Source organism: Benincasa hispida, chromosome 11, assembly GCF_027475165.1.
Source record: "Benincasa hispida cultivar pf3 chromosome 11, pf3_genome.v1.1, whole genome shotgun sequence".
In the NCBI taxonomy this organism is placed as follows: Eukaryota; Viridiplantae; Streptophyta; class Magnoliopsida; order Cucurbitales; family Cucurbitaceae; genus Benincasa; species Benincasa hispida.
In genome coordinates, this window is record NC_143488.1 from 52,971,869 (window position 1) to 52,989,272 (window position 17,404).

Below are 17,404 nucleotides of genomic sequence, written 5' to 3' on the forward strand. Positions count from 1 at the left end.
GGGTAGATAGCTGGGGACATAGGGTGCAAGATGGAATTCACTCCTACCTGCTTTTAGGGATAGTAGAGAGGTTGTTCCCTTAAATGCTGATTTCAGGTCTTGAACAAGGGGCCCCGCCTTCTCATTGGCTTGAGAGGGACTCGGTTTGTTGATTGGATCACAAACCAATTGTTCATTAGAGGATCAGTGGAACTTAAGGAATAAGAGCTCGGGGATAAAACAGACATTTGACCCAGCCGTTATTACGAACAACCTGTGAAGGGTTAACTCACTAATCATGATTATATCGAGTGGACATAATATATCTAGAGTGAGGGGAGTGCAACTATGGACTTTAGTGGAGTGAGCCATTAGTTAACGAATGAGGATTAAATTTGGTGTAAAGAGTTTAGGCAATTAATCTCGGATCGTTGGAGCCCATGATCTGTAGGTCCACGAGGTCCCCCTACTAGCTCACTCGGGGATAAAACAGACATTTGACCCAGCCGTTATTACGAACAACCTGTGAAGGGTTAACTCACTAATCATGATTATATCGAGTGGACATAATATATCTAGAGTGAGGGGAGTGCAACTATGGACTTTAGTGGAGTGAGCCATTAGTTAACGAATGAGGATTAAATTTGGTGTAAAGAGTTTAGGCAATTAATCTCGGATCGTTGGAGCCCATGATCTGTAGGTCCACGAGGTCCCCCTACTAGCTCATAAATGGATTAGCCTTTAGAGTAACGTGATAAGTTAATTTGAAACATTCAAATTAGAATTAAGGGATTTAGTAATTATATGTGTTATAATTACGCATTTAATTTTGGAATTAAACGAAATTGGAGAATCAATTAATATTTAAATATAATTTAAATATTAAATTCATGAATAGGGATTCATGAAGGTGGAATTTGTGTGAAATTAATTTAATATAAGATATTGAATTAATTAGAATTAATTAGATTGTTTAATTAATTATTTATTATTAATTTTATTAGGAAATTAATTTATGAAATTAATTTTGTAAAATTAATAAAGTTTTTTTTTCAAATTTTGAAAAAAAATGATTTTGAAAATCATTTTGAAATTGGAAAAAGATTGGAAAACACAAAATGGAAAATTAGAATTTTTCATTAACACCTTCAAGTAGCTCACTCAAAATCTACTTGATTTTGATTCAATCTTCCAAGCATGAGCTGCACCTCATGCAACCTTCTTCTATGCATGATTGTCTTGCAATAAATAGAGAAGATGGAAGTAGAAATCGAGCATGCAAAAGTTGATGAACTTGCTGAAGTTTTGTTGAAAACTTGTAAGGTTGAAGAAGTGTTCTTCAAGTTGTATTAGTGAGCTTCTACTCCAAATTCCCTTCATTCAAGCTTATTTTGAGTCCCACAACTCAATCTAAGGCTCCAAGAGAATAGTAGGGAAGACCTTGAGATAGTTCACAAGAAGATTTGGAGAAGATTTGCAGCTGAATTTGAGATTCAAAAGGTTCTACAAAGGTATGACTTGAAACCCTCTTATTATTGTATGAACATGCTTTATTTATAGCCAAAATTAATGAATTAGAATGCTTATTGATCCTTGTTGCTTCTGCTATATGCTGATATACTTCTACATCTGGGTCTCTTGATATTCAAGGAGATGAAGGTATCAGGGGCAAATATTATGAATATTATTGTGGGGCATATCTATGTGCACGTATGACTATTATCAACGCTGACTGTATTAAGACTACTCTACATCAGCTAAGGTTATCGACTTTCAGTGTATGAGCAAAAGAGGCTTTACCTCAACTAAGGCAAATGAGTACAAGCAAAGTATGAATGTTTTACGAGATCATACAAAGTTATGTTTTAATTTCAGATTTTTTGATATGTGCATGATATGCAATTAGAGTATAAAGTTTACCCGAGCTAAGTCTGTTTTTAACCTTGAAAGTATGAACGTATTTCTGTTTATTAATCATTGGGCATTTTAGCTCACTCTTTCAAAAATGTTTTACTTTCAGGTAGTGGTCGATTTCTAGGAGCCTAACTTACAACTGCGACTCTGCTGTAAAGTAATAGGATTTTGAAAGACCTAACGTCTGCCTAGTTCTTAGTCTTGTCCTGTTAAGCTTGGGAACTCATAATCACGTAGTTGGAAAATGGTAGATCCCTAAGTTGAACATATTGGTATGTTTAATGATGTAATAATTATTTGGCTGTAGGTATGTATATAAGCAAAGCTGTGTTGTTCTGATGTTGGTTGAATTCTGAATGCCTTTATGGCTATAATTTGAATGTTGGATATAATGTGATGTTAAAATATAAACTGTCTATCAGGTTAAATGGGTGTGAGGAAACAAGTTATAGGTACTAGTTGGACAATAGATATCATAAGAGGGTTGACATCAACTGCTCTTACATTTCTTCTCAGATTAAAAAGGTAGTCTGGGAGGGCATGTGACAAAAAGTCTATCAATGGATATCAATGATAGAAATTGATAGAAGACTATCACCAATAGATGATGATAAAAATCTATCGGTTTCTATCAGTTTTTTTTTTCTATTTCTCTAAATGGTTTAACATTTTTTCTAATCTCTAAATGGTTTGACATTTTTTCTATCTGTGAAAATTTTCTTTTAAAAAACTAAAAAAGTAGTTTTAAAAACTTGTTATTGTTTTTGTAATTTGACTAAGAATTCAACTCTTTTATTTAGTAAAGACGAGAATTTTGTGAGAGTTTGAGAGGAAAAACACAATTTAAAAAATAAAAATAAAACCAAATGGTACCTAGATGGTTATCAAACAAGTTCCATTCGAAAATTGTTTGGTTTATCATTTTTTTTTTAATTTTAAAATCAAGCTTATAAATACTACTTAAATCCCTAATTTCCTATTTAGAACCTCATGATTACGAGGGATTTCAATTTATAACAAATTCCAAATGAATTTTGTTGTTTATTATTGCAAAAAAGAGAATGATTTTAAAACCTGAAGTGATTTTAAATCCTATTTTTACTTATTAAAAAAATCATTACTAGAATGATTAGATTTTGCAAGATTTCATAGGATTTAAAAGTAAATTATTTATTTAACCTTGTTATATTCTAATTTTCAATCAACACATCATACTTAAAAATTTATATTAGTAGATTCTTAACTTTATTTTCTTTTTTAGTTACCATCCAAACATAAAATTTAAGATACATTCATTTCAAATCTTTCTCATTCTAAGCAAAGTAATTAATTTAAATTTATTTTTCGGATTTCAAATCACAAGATTTAAAATCATTTCTTAAACTCTCTTGAATCCAAATGCAAAGTTACGTTTAATTTTGTCGACACATTCAAAAACCAACCCAAAATTTTTTAAACTAAAATAAATTATTTTAATTTTTTTCCCCCAAATTTTTACTAAAAACTCAAGAGTTTCATTTAAAAAAATGGTTTAAATCTCATTTTGGTCTTTGAACTATAGATTTTTTTTTTTTCTATTTTGATCCTTAAACTTTCAAAAAGTCTATTTTAGTCCCTAAACTTTTTAGATTTATCTATTTAGTCCTACCGTTAATAATCTGTAAAAAAAAACTTACATATGTAGCCACTCTATCTCAGCATTTTCCCTTTCACCTTCGGCCAACAACTTCTTCTCTTTTTCCCATCAGTTGTTTCATATGAAGAAGAAGCAAAAATAAAAATAAAAAACCATTTCTAACCTCTTTCTTTTGTGGTTCAATCACCCCTTCCCCTTCCTCTCCCATTTTTTTTCGTTCTTTTCTCTTTCTCTTCCAATAAGTTTCTTCCTTTGTTTCGTCCTCCCCAACCTGCTGGTTCAAGCTTCGATTTCACCCTTATCTGAGTCTGGTCATGAGAGCTTTTTTCTCCTCCATTAATAGGGTGAAGTGTGTCAAGCTACTAGGAAGAGATGGTGGTTGTGATTCAAATTTAAAAACTCAACTTCTTAGTTCATGTAAGGAAAAACGATCAAACCGAAGCAATCAATTCTTTTCTCATCCTCACAAACTTTTCGGGTTTGATTCAATATTAATCTCTAATTTCTTAAATTGCAGTTAGAAAAAGTAAAATACACAATGTTTTTTTTTTTTTCAAATTTCATTTCTGTCGAGGGTAAAGATCGAGGTGCAGGTTCTCAATTTCAGAGCAAAGCAGCAAAAAATGTAGTGGAATCTCATGGCAGCAATGAGAGCAAGGAGCGGTAGTGAAACACTCCGATGTTACTAAATTGCCCATATAAAGTCTACATGCTTATTTGGCAGCACATCCTCTCTAAATGATGTTGAGATAGGAGTGATCACATTATCGATCTGTTAAGTTTTCAACATATTATTGACAGTGGAGACTAAAATGAACCTGTTTTAAAAGTTTAAGATTAAAATAGTTTTTTTAAAAAAATTAAGAGACCAAAATAAAACAAAATTCATAGTTCATGTACCAAAATGAGATTTAAAAAAAAAAAGAAAAGAAAAATTATACTAAAGCATTAATGAGAAATAAACATAAATTTTAGTGTTCTGCTGCTCGGGATGTTATGAAAGAAAAATATTATGAACACATTAAGGGGTGTTTGGTACACCACGAAAGCTTTAATGACAACCCTAGTTTTTGTAAACATGTAAATAAATCCTTAATAACAACCCTATTTAGTCTTGATGTTTCGATTTAATTCATTCTAAACGTTTGAAGGTATGTTGTAGTATGTTTGATTTTAATTTTATTTGCGTTGGTACCAAAAATAAAGCAGCGGATTCAGTAGCCCGAGCCCTTTAGCTTTATTCTAATCTAACTATAGGTTGTTATCTTACTTACAGGGTTTAAACTAATTACACAATTCATCCACTAATTAGTTTGTTATTTAATTAGTTTTAAGTTCAGAGTCTACTTTTTATAGTCCAAATTTTATTTAATTATTGGAGAATAATCTGTGATGTATCGAGTATTATATATTGTTATGCATTTTTTTACATGTATATAAATCTTTTTGTGGATATTATTATTTCGTTTGTAAGTGACAAATTAAACTAAACCATAAAAACTAATCATAAAAATGTTTGAACAAACAAATATTTGCAAAAAATGAGCTTGCACACAAAAAAAAACATCATTTTGTTTTATTATTGTAAAATATAAGAAATCACATATTTGCACAAAGAAAAGAAAAAAAAAATCATTAACCATACAAATTGAAATTCGAAATTCACAAATGGGCAAAAAAACCAAGATAAGAAATTATTTTGTTTTTTTAAATTAACATTTATGTTGAGTTAAAATTAATTGAGGTTTAAAAATAGATGGTTAAGGATTAGAAAAAATGTTTATTTTATTGGAATATGACATATCTTTAGAGATGTGGATAAATTGTTATGCAATTGAGTGTTTAAGTTGTGTGGTGAACATATGTTATATTTTTCAAAAAGAAAAAACAAAAAAGTTTTCAATTTTTAAGTTTCCTTAGTTTTTATGATCGAGGGCTAAGTTGTTGTGAAAATCTTTTATTTGTTTAGAATATGTTTGGTGTTTAGGAATGGAAAAAGATATATGTTATGTAATTGAGTATTCAAAAATTAAATTTGAAATTTGAAATTTTCAGGAAGTATATATGTAGATGGAAATTAAAAAATAGAAAAAAATTAAGGTAAAATTAATTTCATTTAGAAAAACTACATCAGTACCCCAACTCAACCCTACATCCCAAACATAGACAATTTAACCTCACAAATAATCTAACTTTTCAAATAAGAATTGCTAACTCGATTCAACTCAACTGCCCCTAAACTATAATAGTAATTATAAATTAAATATTAAAATAACAATCATATTTAACTTTTATTTTTTATCAAACATACAATTCCAGAGTTTGTATTTATATATAATAAAGTAAAAATAACACGGCTTCTTTTTGTTCTCATTGTGTTTGGCAATGTGGAAAAGAAATTAAAACAAGCACCTTTAATAACTTTTTTTTTTTTTATGGTTTGCATCATTTTTAAGTAAAATAATTTAATTTTTAACCAAATTTTAAAAACTACCTTTTTCTTAGTTTTAAAAATTTGGCTAGAATTTTTTTAGAAAATATTGGTAAAAAGTAAATAACAAGAAAAAAAAAAAAGAAAGAAAAAGCGAAACGAGTGTTTATAAATTTAATTTTAAAAAACAAAAATTCAAACAATTATGAAACAATGACCTAAAATAATAATAATTTTAAATTTTGTGTGCTAAAATGATTTTAGAAAGATTAATGTTAGGTTTGTGAATTTTGAGGGAGAACGAGGACCTTGTTATTTTTACTTGATAATATAAAAAATTATTACCATGGAAGTAATGTTAAATGGATATAAATTAAAACATCTATTTATGGCAACGTTCATTAAGTTGTCAATGTAGTACAATCAACGTAGTGGATTTGAATTGTATACGATCTCTTAGTCCTTAACACATACGATATGCCAGTTGTCAAGACATCTTAATCATTTTTAAACCAACTTAGATATATAACTTCGTTGTTAAGATATCCCTACCTCCTTTAAAAGGACGTGAGCCCAAGTCTCATCTTCTACTTGTAGTGTAATAATATGAAGGAAGAAAAATCATTACGTACTTAAATAGTGACCTCTCGCTAAAGCAAACATAACTCAATAGGCATACGGGAATGTTACTGATCACGAGGTCTGTGATCCAAATCCCCCAACCTTCACTGTACTAAAAAATAGTGACCTCTCAAGTCATCCACCATCAACCATAAACGGAATTACATCATCCATAAACAGAAGTGGTCAATTATTGGACATCTACTAGAAGAATAGTTTTTTAAACTTCATTCTTTTGTTCAAACTTAGCAAGACGTCAATCGCTAAAGTGAGCATAGTTCAAGTAACATGAAGATATATTAATGATCAAAAGGTTCTCGTGGTTAAAGTCTCCTTCCTCCATTGTACTTTTTTTAAAAATAATACTAATAGAGAGACATCAATCCTAGTATGAATTCATGCCTTGTCTAGTTCTCTCATGCTGGTCCAAACTTTTATGTCCCTCAAGTGCTTTTTAGACAAGCACTTGTCTTAGTTGCAAAGAGTGCACTAGTTTTAACACTTTTTCAAGACCTAACTATCCACTGAAAAGCATGGGATACACTCATTTACTCTTGTTTGAAAATGAGCACTTGCTTTGTCTCTCCTTTAACATGCTCTTCAATGTGGCATATATATATAGGAGCACATATACTTATTATATAAAGGTCACATTTATAATCATAAAAGGAAGTTTCTGTGGTGGATGAAAGGATATTCTTTTTCAAATATGGCTAAGTGAGAATATAAAATACTGACAAAGATTTATACAACTTATTTAAGTTGACTTTTATGAGTTTGTGTAATTTTCATAATGTTTTCTATAATTATATTAGTCACTACCAACATTATTTCTTAGTGTTATTTGCAAATTCAATATTTTTTACTCCATGGTATAATAATATCATTTAACAAAACCGATTAAAATACCATTTTTGTAAGTTTCGAATACCATTATTATCTCTTTTTAAAGTTTAGTTCATGGACTTTCAAATGTCTAAATTTAATTCATATACTTTTAACAAATCATAAAGGTAGATCCATGTTAGTTTAAAGTTAATTTTCTTTTAGTCAAACTTATTAAGGTCATGATAATAATTTTCATTAAAAAGAACATGGTGTAAATATGTGTTTCTAAAATTTATTAAGAAGGTTAATAGAAGCTAATTTTCTTTAGAAAAAATTAATAAACAACCAACAATATTTAATATATTCAGGGATTGTTTGGAGACACTTAATTGGTTATTGTAGTTATAACTATTAAAAAAGTACACTAACTATAAATTATAATCTAATAATTTTCAAAGTAAAGAGGTTAAAATGATATTCTAAACTAAAAATGAATTACAAAAATAAAATATTGATTTAATTAAGGGAGATATTAAAAAATAATAAGAATAAAAGAAATTATTTACATAAAGTAGTAAAATTTTAATTTTTTTTTATAGAGATAGATAGAAATCTATCACTATCTATAGGTATTTTATCTTTTACTATTTCCATAAATAATTTCACATTTTTTCTATGGTAAAAATTTCTTTTTAATAATTTAACATCTCAATATTCAAATATACGAACATTAACTTGTCGCATTAAGCGTGGTAATTTTACCTTACTTTCCAACACGAGCTCTCAAGTTGTTGGGGGCAGGCTATCTGTCAAAATAGAAAACAAAAGTTGTTGGTCATAAATAAAGTCTACTAATGAGTTATTTAAAAAATTAAATTTTTTTCACAGAGAAAAAAAAACGATCCACTTGATCAATATATATATATTTTACAAAGATATTGTAATTATAAAGAGTGTGGGATAGAAGAATCGAACCTCTAATCTTAAAGTCGATAGTACAAATACTATGTTGAGTTACGTTCATATTGATCACTTGGTCAATATATTAGTCATTAGTATCAATTCTTAATTAATATGCAATATTTATGCACACTTTCTTTTTTCTTTTTTTTCAAAAGTTCCGTAAACAAATTTGAACCTCATACTCATAATTTAGATTTAAAATCATGCTAAAGATTTTTTCGTGTCGCAAAGTATAGATTAAATTATATAAAATATCTTTAAATTTTGATCTAATTAGTCAAGTTTTAAAATTAAGGCATGAACTTGAAATTTACACAAATCTATCAATGATAGATATTGATAGAAATGGATAGATACTGATAGAAACTTATTATTGATAAATTCTAAAATTTTACTATATTTTATAAATATTTTCTATATTTGAAAACTATACTTAAAATAATTAGGCTGTATTTAAATTATAAAAAGATATTAAAAACTAATATTTGGTTATTCGATGAAACGTTATAAATCTCTAAATCCATACCCGTGAAACTTTGACCAAAACGGTGAAAAAATCTTGGACTCTCAACTTACAATAATCATATCGCACTTTACAAATTTCAACGCAAGAATCATGGAGACATTACTTAATTGCATTTTCTTATTAAAACAATGTTTATTAAATTTAAATAACATTGAAGCATTAAAAAAATGCACCAAATAAACAATTCAATTAAACCAGAAAAGAAAAAGGGATCTTACCTCCACTTTCAAATTTTTTTTTCTGTAATAAATTTCGGGTAATGCTCGAACCGAGGCATTAGCCATTTGTGAGAAGAAGAAAATAAGAACAGAGCATTTTTTTTTCTTTGTTTGACTTCTTTGATTGAAGATGAAGATGAAGATGAAGATTCAAATGGCTTTAACTGTAGCATCGATTCTGATTTCAATGGCGGATTCGAGAGCTTGCGATTTTCCGGCGATTTACAATTTCGGCGATTCTAATTCCGATACCGGCGGAATCTCCGCCGCATTTTACCCTACCATTTTGCCCTGCGGCGAGACGTTCTTCCACAAAACCGCCGGTCGAGGCTGCGACGGCCGCCTCATTATCGATTTTATCGGTTATATTTCATTTTCAAAATTTTGAGTTTTTTTTATTTTTTGGTTTTTTTTTTTTTTAATTTTAATTACAAATTTAGTTGCAAACCTTCATATTCCTATTTAGGTCTAAATAGTACTTTAGTCCCATATTTTTCTGTTTTGGTTTATTTTAGATATTTTTCTGTTTTTTTCATTTTAGTTCTTATATTTTTAAATTGTTCATTTTGGTCATCATACTTTCAACTTTGATTCATCTTTTTATACTTTAAATATGCTCATTTTAATCCTTATAATTTTAACTTTGGTTCATTTTGTTTTTATACTTTAAAAATATACATTTTAACCATTGTACATTTTATTTTCGTTCATTTTAATTTTTATGTTTTTAAAAAGTTGTCATTGTAATCTCTTCATTTTCATTTTAAAAGATAAAAATGATAAATTTTTTGTTCTAAAATGAATCAAAGTTGAAAGTAGGATCAAAATAAATATTTTAGAGGGTCCAAAATGAAAAAAAGTAAAAATATAAAAACCAAAATAGTACTTAAATCTTATATTTATTTAATTTTTTAATATTTAAAAGTGTCTATTGAGTCTGAAATTTTACTTTAATTTTCAATTTTAAACTTTTTTTCTAAACTTTTAATTGAAAATTTAACTCTGGGTAGGAATTATACTTAATTCTTTTCCTTATTTATATAATATATTATATATATATATATATATATATATATATATATATATTAATGACATGTAAGATGAAAATTGTCCAACATAACAAGTTATATGTTCCTTAAGTTTAATCTATATTAATTTTTGGATTTGATTTTTGTAATATTTTATTTTTATAAAGAAAGAAAATCGATCTCTTAACTTGTATTTACTATATTAGACTATAAAAAAGTTATTATATTTCAATTTCTAAACTTTGAAATGTTTATTTGAAGCAAAAATATAGAAATTAATCTTTTAAATGAAGAAATCAATTTGATTTTAATTTTTATCTCGTTGGTATTGGTGACAAAACAAAATATTGGCCATATCAAGATTCTTTTAAAAAGTTTATCACTTAACATCTATTTCGTAGTTTCAAATTTTCACCCTTTTAAATTTCTAAGATGAAAGATCTTGTATTAATTTATTTTCACCTTTAAATTCTTTAAAATAGTGTTTATTTTAAAATGTGAGAGATTCAATTATAAAGGACTAAAATAAAATAACATAAGAGTTGAAGGAGAAAAACAATATATAAATCACTTTGATTCTCTACTAAATAAATAAAAGTGTGAGGATTCCAACATCTGATTGGCAAAAATTAATTTAATTTGAATTTGAATTTGCAGCGAAGCATCTAGAGTTGCCCTATTTAAGTGCATATCTCAATTCAATTGGAACAAATTTTCGACACGGCGCAAACTTTGCAACTGGTGGTTCCACAATTCGACGTCAGAACGAATCAGTGTTTGAGAATGGAGTTAGTCCATTTTCACTCGATATTCAAATTGTCCAGTTTCGTCAATTCAAAAATCGTACAATCGACCGATATCTCGAAGGTTGAGTTTCAACATTACTGTTGTTTTTTTTTTTTTAGATATTTTTCCATCCTCCTCTTTATGTTAGTGATTGTTCTTAATAATTACAAAATATGTAATACAGCAGTAGATGACTCCATAAAAAACACTCTTCCAATACCAGAAGAGTTCTCAAAGGCTATTTTCACCATTGATATTGGCCAAAACGATCTCTCCGCTGGATTTCGAAAAATGACAAATGCCCAATTTCTAACGACAATTCCCAATATTATCGATGAATTCTCAAGAGCTATTGAAGTAAGTCGACTTTTGTTGATTGTATTGTGATTTCACTCTTAGATAAATTTAGGCTCATACTTGATTAAAATATAATTTTTATCCTTCCATTAAACTCATTTCATTCTTGTCCTTAAATGTTCCATATGGCTAAACATTAAATTATAACGTCAGTCCCTCAACTTTAATTAACTTCAATTACTATCTAGTCTATCAATTTTAAAAAATTCTCTGAAAGCGTTAAAAACAAAAAACAGCTAATAAGTCATTTATTCAATATTTCTTTGCAAAATTACAAGTTTACTCTCCCTTATTAGGATTTATATAAAGAAGGAGCAAGGGCATTTTGGGTACACAACACAGGGCCCATTGGGTGCATTCCGGTGGCAATTCGTAGCATTCCCAATCCAATCCCCGGAGATTTTGACCAAAACGGCTGCGTCAGGTACCAAAACGACGCCGCTTTGGAGTTCAACAAACAGCTTAAAGAACGAATCATTAAATTAAGAACAATTCTCTCAGATGCCTCTCTTGTATATGTGGATGTGTTTGCAGCTAAGCTCAAACTCATAGCTAATGCAAAGGAAGAAGGTAAATTTATTTGCATATTTAATGTTTATAATATGAAATCGATTATATTTTTTATTTTGTTTGGATGGTAATTTAGAGTCTAAATTATAAGTTTAATCTTTAAATTTTATATGCGTTAAATAAATAAATATATCTCTAAACTTTTAATTTTATATTTAATAGATTCCTAAACTATAAAATTTATTTAAATTTTTCTAAACTTTGAATTTTGTATCTTTATAGATCATTAAACTTTGGATTTGATAGATATGTTTAAAAGCCCATAAACTTACTGTACATAAAATTTAAAGTTTAATAATTTATTTGACACAAAGTTTAATTATTTATAATATATTCATTATACTTTAAAAGAGGGGTTGATTATGCTAAAATTTTATTATACACAAAATTGAAAATTTATAAATCTACGAGATATTTTTTTAAATCTTAGGACCTATTGTACATGTACAAACATGAAAGTTTAATAAATAAATTTTAATTTATTATATCTACCCTTTATCTAAATATTTTTGGAAGATATGCACTGGATTTGGACATATGAAAATTGAACTCAAAATTGAAACCAATTTCAAATTACATGAATAAAATAGGTTTAAATCCTATTTTAGTTCTTGAACTTTAGATTTTATTCTATTTTGGTCCTTAAACTTTTAAAAATATTTATTTTAGTTTGTAAATTTTTAAAAGTATTTATTTTAGTCACTTCTAATAAAATTATGTTAACTATTCAATGAAAATTTGAGGGAACTTGTATTTTTAGATGACTATGCTCTAGATATATTGAGCAAGATGAAGGTGAAGTGAAACATTAACAACAAACACACCAAAATACTAAGATCAAAATTTTGAACTAAAAATGTCTTTTAAATTCTCCCGCTTTGCCACCTTATTCAAAATTGAAACTATAGATTTTTTTTAGTGTATCTAACTTATTTAATAGCCTAATCATCCAAAAATACATATCACCTCATCATTTTATTAAAGAGTTAATAAAATATTAACATAACAGAGACCAAAATAAACATTTTTGTAAAGTTTAATGATTAAAATGAACAATTTTAAAAATTTAGAAACCAAAATAAAACAATATTAAAAATTCATGGACTAAAAGAGACATTTTTCTAAAATTTATGAACTAAAATAAAATAATGTACAAAGTTGAAGGACCAAAATAAGATTTAAATTGATAAAATAATACCAATTTTCAAATATTATTCTTTTTCTCTTACAAATTTATTCTTGGGTGTTAAAATTTAGGATTTATGGAGAAGGGAGAAATATGTTGTGGATACCACGAGGGCAACAATCATGTGTGGTGCGGGAACAGGAAAATCATAAATGGTAGCGAAGTGTACGGTGGATCTTGTGATGATCCTTCCAAATTTATCAGTTGGGATGGGGTCCACTATACAGAAGCTGCAAACCGTTGGATTGCCAATCAGATTGTCAAAGGCTCCTTCTCAGACCCCCAAATTCCCATCACACACGCTTGTCGTTGATTAGGTTCTAACGATCGTGATCTATTCATGCTCCTAACGTCTTATTTACAACATATGAATATTGAACAAAAGTTTGTCTGATAACATATTTAACCATAAATTGCCTTGAGAATGAGTTACTTGTTCAGATATTAATTAATATTGTTATGGAATCAACAAAGAAAGAGGAACAAAAAATGCAAAACAATAAAGAATCGACACATAAATTTATACGGTTCACGAGATAGAGGGATAACAATTTTATTAGGGAGAATAATTCAGATTACTAAACAGATTCAAGGTATTCCAAAGAATACATTTTCATAAATAGTACCTTTGAACTTTTATCCATATTTGAATTACAATGCTATATATATTTTTTAAAAAGTACTTTTAATCACGTCATAAATTCCTAAATTGCATCTTTAGGAACAATTTTAAAGGTCTTTCCTCAAGATCAAGAATTGTATATTAGAGCATCAATTTTATTGGAATGAGAAAATGAATGAAAAATGCAATGGACAATGATTAGGTGTACAACCCTTTTATACTTAATAAAAAAAATCATTAAAAAAAAAAACTATCACATGACGATTTTTCATTGGGTGAAATTTGGACTAGACTACATTAAGTTTTTTCAAAAGCCTTTTTGAAGTCTTGGCCAAGAAGCATGAGCCCACGATCACTCCCCGTGAGATCATGGAGTCCTTGCAGGGGATATTCGGACAACCGTCCACACAACTCAGATATGACGCGTTTAAATTCATCTTCAATGCCCGTATGCAAGAAGGGGCATCTGTTCGAGAACATGTTCTCAACATGATGGTTCACTTTAACGTAGCGGAGATGAATGGATTTGTCATCGATGAGACCAGTCATGTTAGTTTCATCTTGGAAACTTTACTTGAAAGTTTCCTGCAGTTCCATAGTAATATTGTAATGAACAGGGTTGACTATAACCTGACCACCTTACTCAATGAGTTGCATGAAGGGACTCATATTGAAGGAGATCCTTGAGCGGAAGCGGATCGTCCAAATTCCATTAATTATTGAAAACATAATTTACAGTAAACATATAGTAAATATGTATTTAAAGTTAAACTATAGCATGCTTTTAAAAGAAATAAAGGATTCAAGACATATTACCCTTCAAGAACCTTTCTTCACATAACTCCCTCAAACAATCACGAGGCTCGAACACAAACGGCAACTCTTGAAGACCTTCTTCAAGATATTCTCGAACCAAACAAAGAGGAGACACTATCACAATGAACTTTGTATTCTCAAGGTGAGAACCCAGAAATGATGGGCTCTGACTATTTTGGTTAAGATGGATAGTTTGAGTTGGAGGAGAAAGATTGAGATAGCACACAGAACTTTTCTCCAAACTCAATCGTTCAACAAATCCAACGTTAGCCGTGTGTCGAAAGAAGAGAAAACAAATTTTCTTTTATTTCTCTTGCCACAAAAACAATAACCACACACTAAAGTGGTTGGAGAGAAAATAGAGGAAGTTATTATTCAAAATAATAAAACAATATAAATAAATATGATAACTAACTTATCATATTATATTTATATTAAACTATATGTTATATCAAATATAACATGTAACCTATAGTTTTAATATTGTATCATGTACAATATAAACTACAATTTCTTTTCTCTATTTTATGGTATTTAATATAAATCATATTTATATTAAATTAAAAAACTATGAATCATATTCATAGATAATATATTTGAATCTCATTCAAATATTTATTTCCTTCCATTAAACTATAATGTATCATATAACGACCCAATCCCCTAGGACTTAAGTTAGACTGTTACTAAATACATGCATGCGTGGAACTCAAAATGACACTCGGTTATGGCGAAATAAATGCTAATTAAATAAGGTAAGTTCAAAAAACTTTCATTAAATTCAAATACTAAAACGATAGTAGGGTACCCATAAATCATAAAGGACAATAAATAAGTTTGAAAAACAATTCTTAAATGTAAGTTTTAAATATCAAAACTAAAAGTTAAGAGAAACATGAAAAGAACATTAAATCTCATGATGCGGAAGCGTAAAAACTAGTCCCAGTGGCTTGATGACGAATTCCATTTGTTCATCGCTGATGCATCTTTACCCTTATTTGAAACAACAACGTGAGAAAGAATGAGTATAAAATACTCAGTAAGTAACCCCACTACTGGGGTCAGGCTGGACATCTATGTCCTCTAGATGCCCACCTCTGGTGAAACATATAAACTGCTCTAGTTCTCATGAGACACATATGCACATGAAACAAGAAGGAGACTGAGTCCTCTCCTACTGTAGTTAAGTATGTCCACTACCTCTGGTGAATCCCGAAGGAGACACAAACTGGTGAATCCCAAAGGAAACACAAACTGGTGAATCCCAAAGGAAACACAAAATCTAATGGGCATTTAATTAATCAGTAAGGATATTTGCACAATCTCAACATCATAATCATCACTGTACGAATCTATGACATACATATAAATCTCAACATCATGGCTCTACAACATACACATATACCTTAACATCATGGTTCTACAACATACATGTATACCTCAACATCATCAGATCAAATACAACCATGGAAGCACATACCATCTCATACTAGCATTCAAGTGTCTATATGCATAAATAAATAATTCGGATCTCGCAACAAAACATACTTTAATCATGTTATATTATCAATCTTTCATGCTGTCATTCTGCCATAACCTTCATTTAACATGCTAGCATACATCTAATATCTGGCCCGTGGGCAGTTCTAGTAGTAAGATTACTTACCTTGATATTAGGTCGAACCAAAAAGCAATTGAATCTTTGTGAAATTCTTGAATCCTTAATCAAGCCTAAACATAAACCAAGCTTTAAAATTAATTGTTAAGGCCAAATTCCAAACACCTAAATATTACAAAATATTTCCAGATAACCTTACCTAAGATGTGATCCAATTTGAATTCACCTTCCAAACCTCCAATTTTAAGCCTAAATAATTAGCAAACCAAACTCTTCTTCATCTTGAATGAAATTCTTGAATCAACCCCCTAATCATAATTTGAAATTAGGCTTACATGATTAAAACATGAATCAAATACATACTTCACTACCAATGTCTCAAATAAATTATCCATATATAACTTCGTAAAAAAAAATCACTTCCAAATGACTTTACCAAAATTTCTCAACAACCAAAATTAATCCACGAGAGGGTCATTAAAGCATAAAACTTACCAAAACTCTCTAAAACAAACTCCAACTTCACTAAACAATACCTCAATACCTTCACAAACTTGAATATAAAGTTGAAACACAATGGGTATCAACCAATTGATGCCAAAAATAAATGAGTATTCAAGAATCAACCGAAAACAAACCCAAATGGCAGAAATCTTACCCAAATCGATAGATCAAGTGACGGTAAAAGCGAACGATGCTTGAGCAGTGGTGGCGGAGGTCATGAAGAAGAAATTGACGCGGCGGCTTTGGGCGGCATCGGACGGGCTCACGAACAAGAGGAAGAAAAGGGGGTGGGGTTTGACTTTTTATAAAATAATAATAATAATAATAATAATAATAATAAAACAAAAAAGGAAATAAATATAATTACATTTAATTCCTTTCCGTTTCAAAAGAAAATTAATTTCTGCCATTAATTTTCAATTTAAATAATTTCACTCCAACAATTAAATTCCCGCACTTACACTTGAAGTCCAAAATTCCAAAATGCCCTCCAACTAATAACAATTACTGAAATTCCAAACAATAAAGTTACTGAAATTACATTATTACTAAAAAATGTGCGGGGTGTTACATTCTTCCCTCCTCAAAGAACTTTCATCCTCGAAAGTTCATTCTTGAAAAAAAACTCCGGGGGTGTTACATATCAAATACAGTATGAAAATTATATCATATATAATTGAGAACCTTATGGACTTGTAGCTTGAAGCTCCAACGGTACATGAATAATTAATTAAACTCTTTAATTACATTATCCACCATCCGTTAACTGTTGGACACTTCATTAAAGACCGACAACGGCAC

The 17,404-nt window shown here is 29.0% G+C and overlaps 1 protein-coding gene across 2 annotated transcripts; it reads left to right on the forward strand.

Annotated features, from left to right (window-relative positions):
• Positions 1 to 9,048: 9,048 nt before the first annotated feature.
• Positions 9,049 to 13,491, forward strand: LOC120091576 (GDSL esterase/lipase At5g14450-like). Of its 2 annotated transcripts, none has more exons than XM_039049674.2 (5): positions 9,049 to 9,478; positions 10,802 to 11,011; positions 11,118 to 11,287; positions 11,584 to 11,857; positions 13,115 to 13,491. In XM_039049674.2, the coding sequence occupies exons 1-5, from the start codon at positions 9,247 to 9,249 to the stop codon at positions 13,354 to 13,356; spliced, it is 1,128 nt and encodes a 375-aa protein (XP_038905602.1). In that variant the 5' UTR covers positions 9,049 to 9,246; the 3' UTR covers positions 13,357 to 13,491. The 2 variants fall into 2 exon arrangements, with proteins under 2 accessions (XP_038905602.1, XP_038905601.1); XM_039049673.2 differs by having other exon boundaries at positions 9,073 to 9,478; positions 11,115 to 11,287.
• Positions 13,492 to 17,404: the final 3,913 nt, after the last annotated feature.

Excerpts from the sequence above, each read along its gene's own strand:
- LOC120091576 (XM_039049673.2), top strand. The coding sequence starts at position 9,247 with ATGAAGATGAAGATGAAGATTCAAATGGCTTTAACTGTAGCATCGATT. Across the intron at positions 9,479-10,801 it reads CCTCATTATCGATTTTATCG|CGAAGCATCTAGAGTTGCCC; the intron begins GTTATATTTCAT and ends TTGAATTTGCAG. Across the intron at positions 11,012-11,114 it reads AATCGACCGATATCTCGAAG|CAGTAGATGACTCCATAAAA; the intron begins GTTGAGTTTCAA and ends TATGTAATACAG.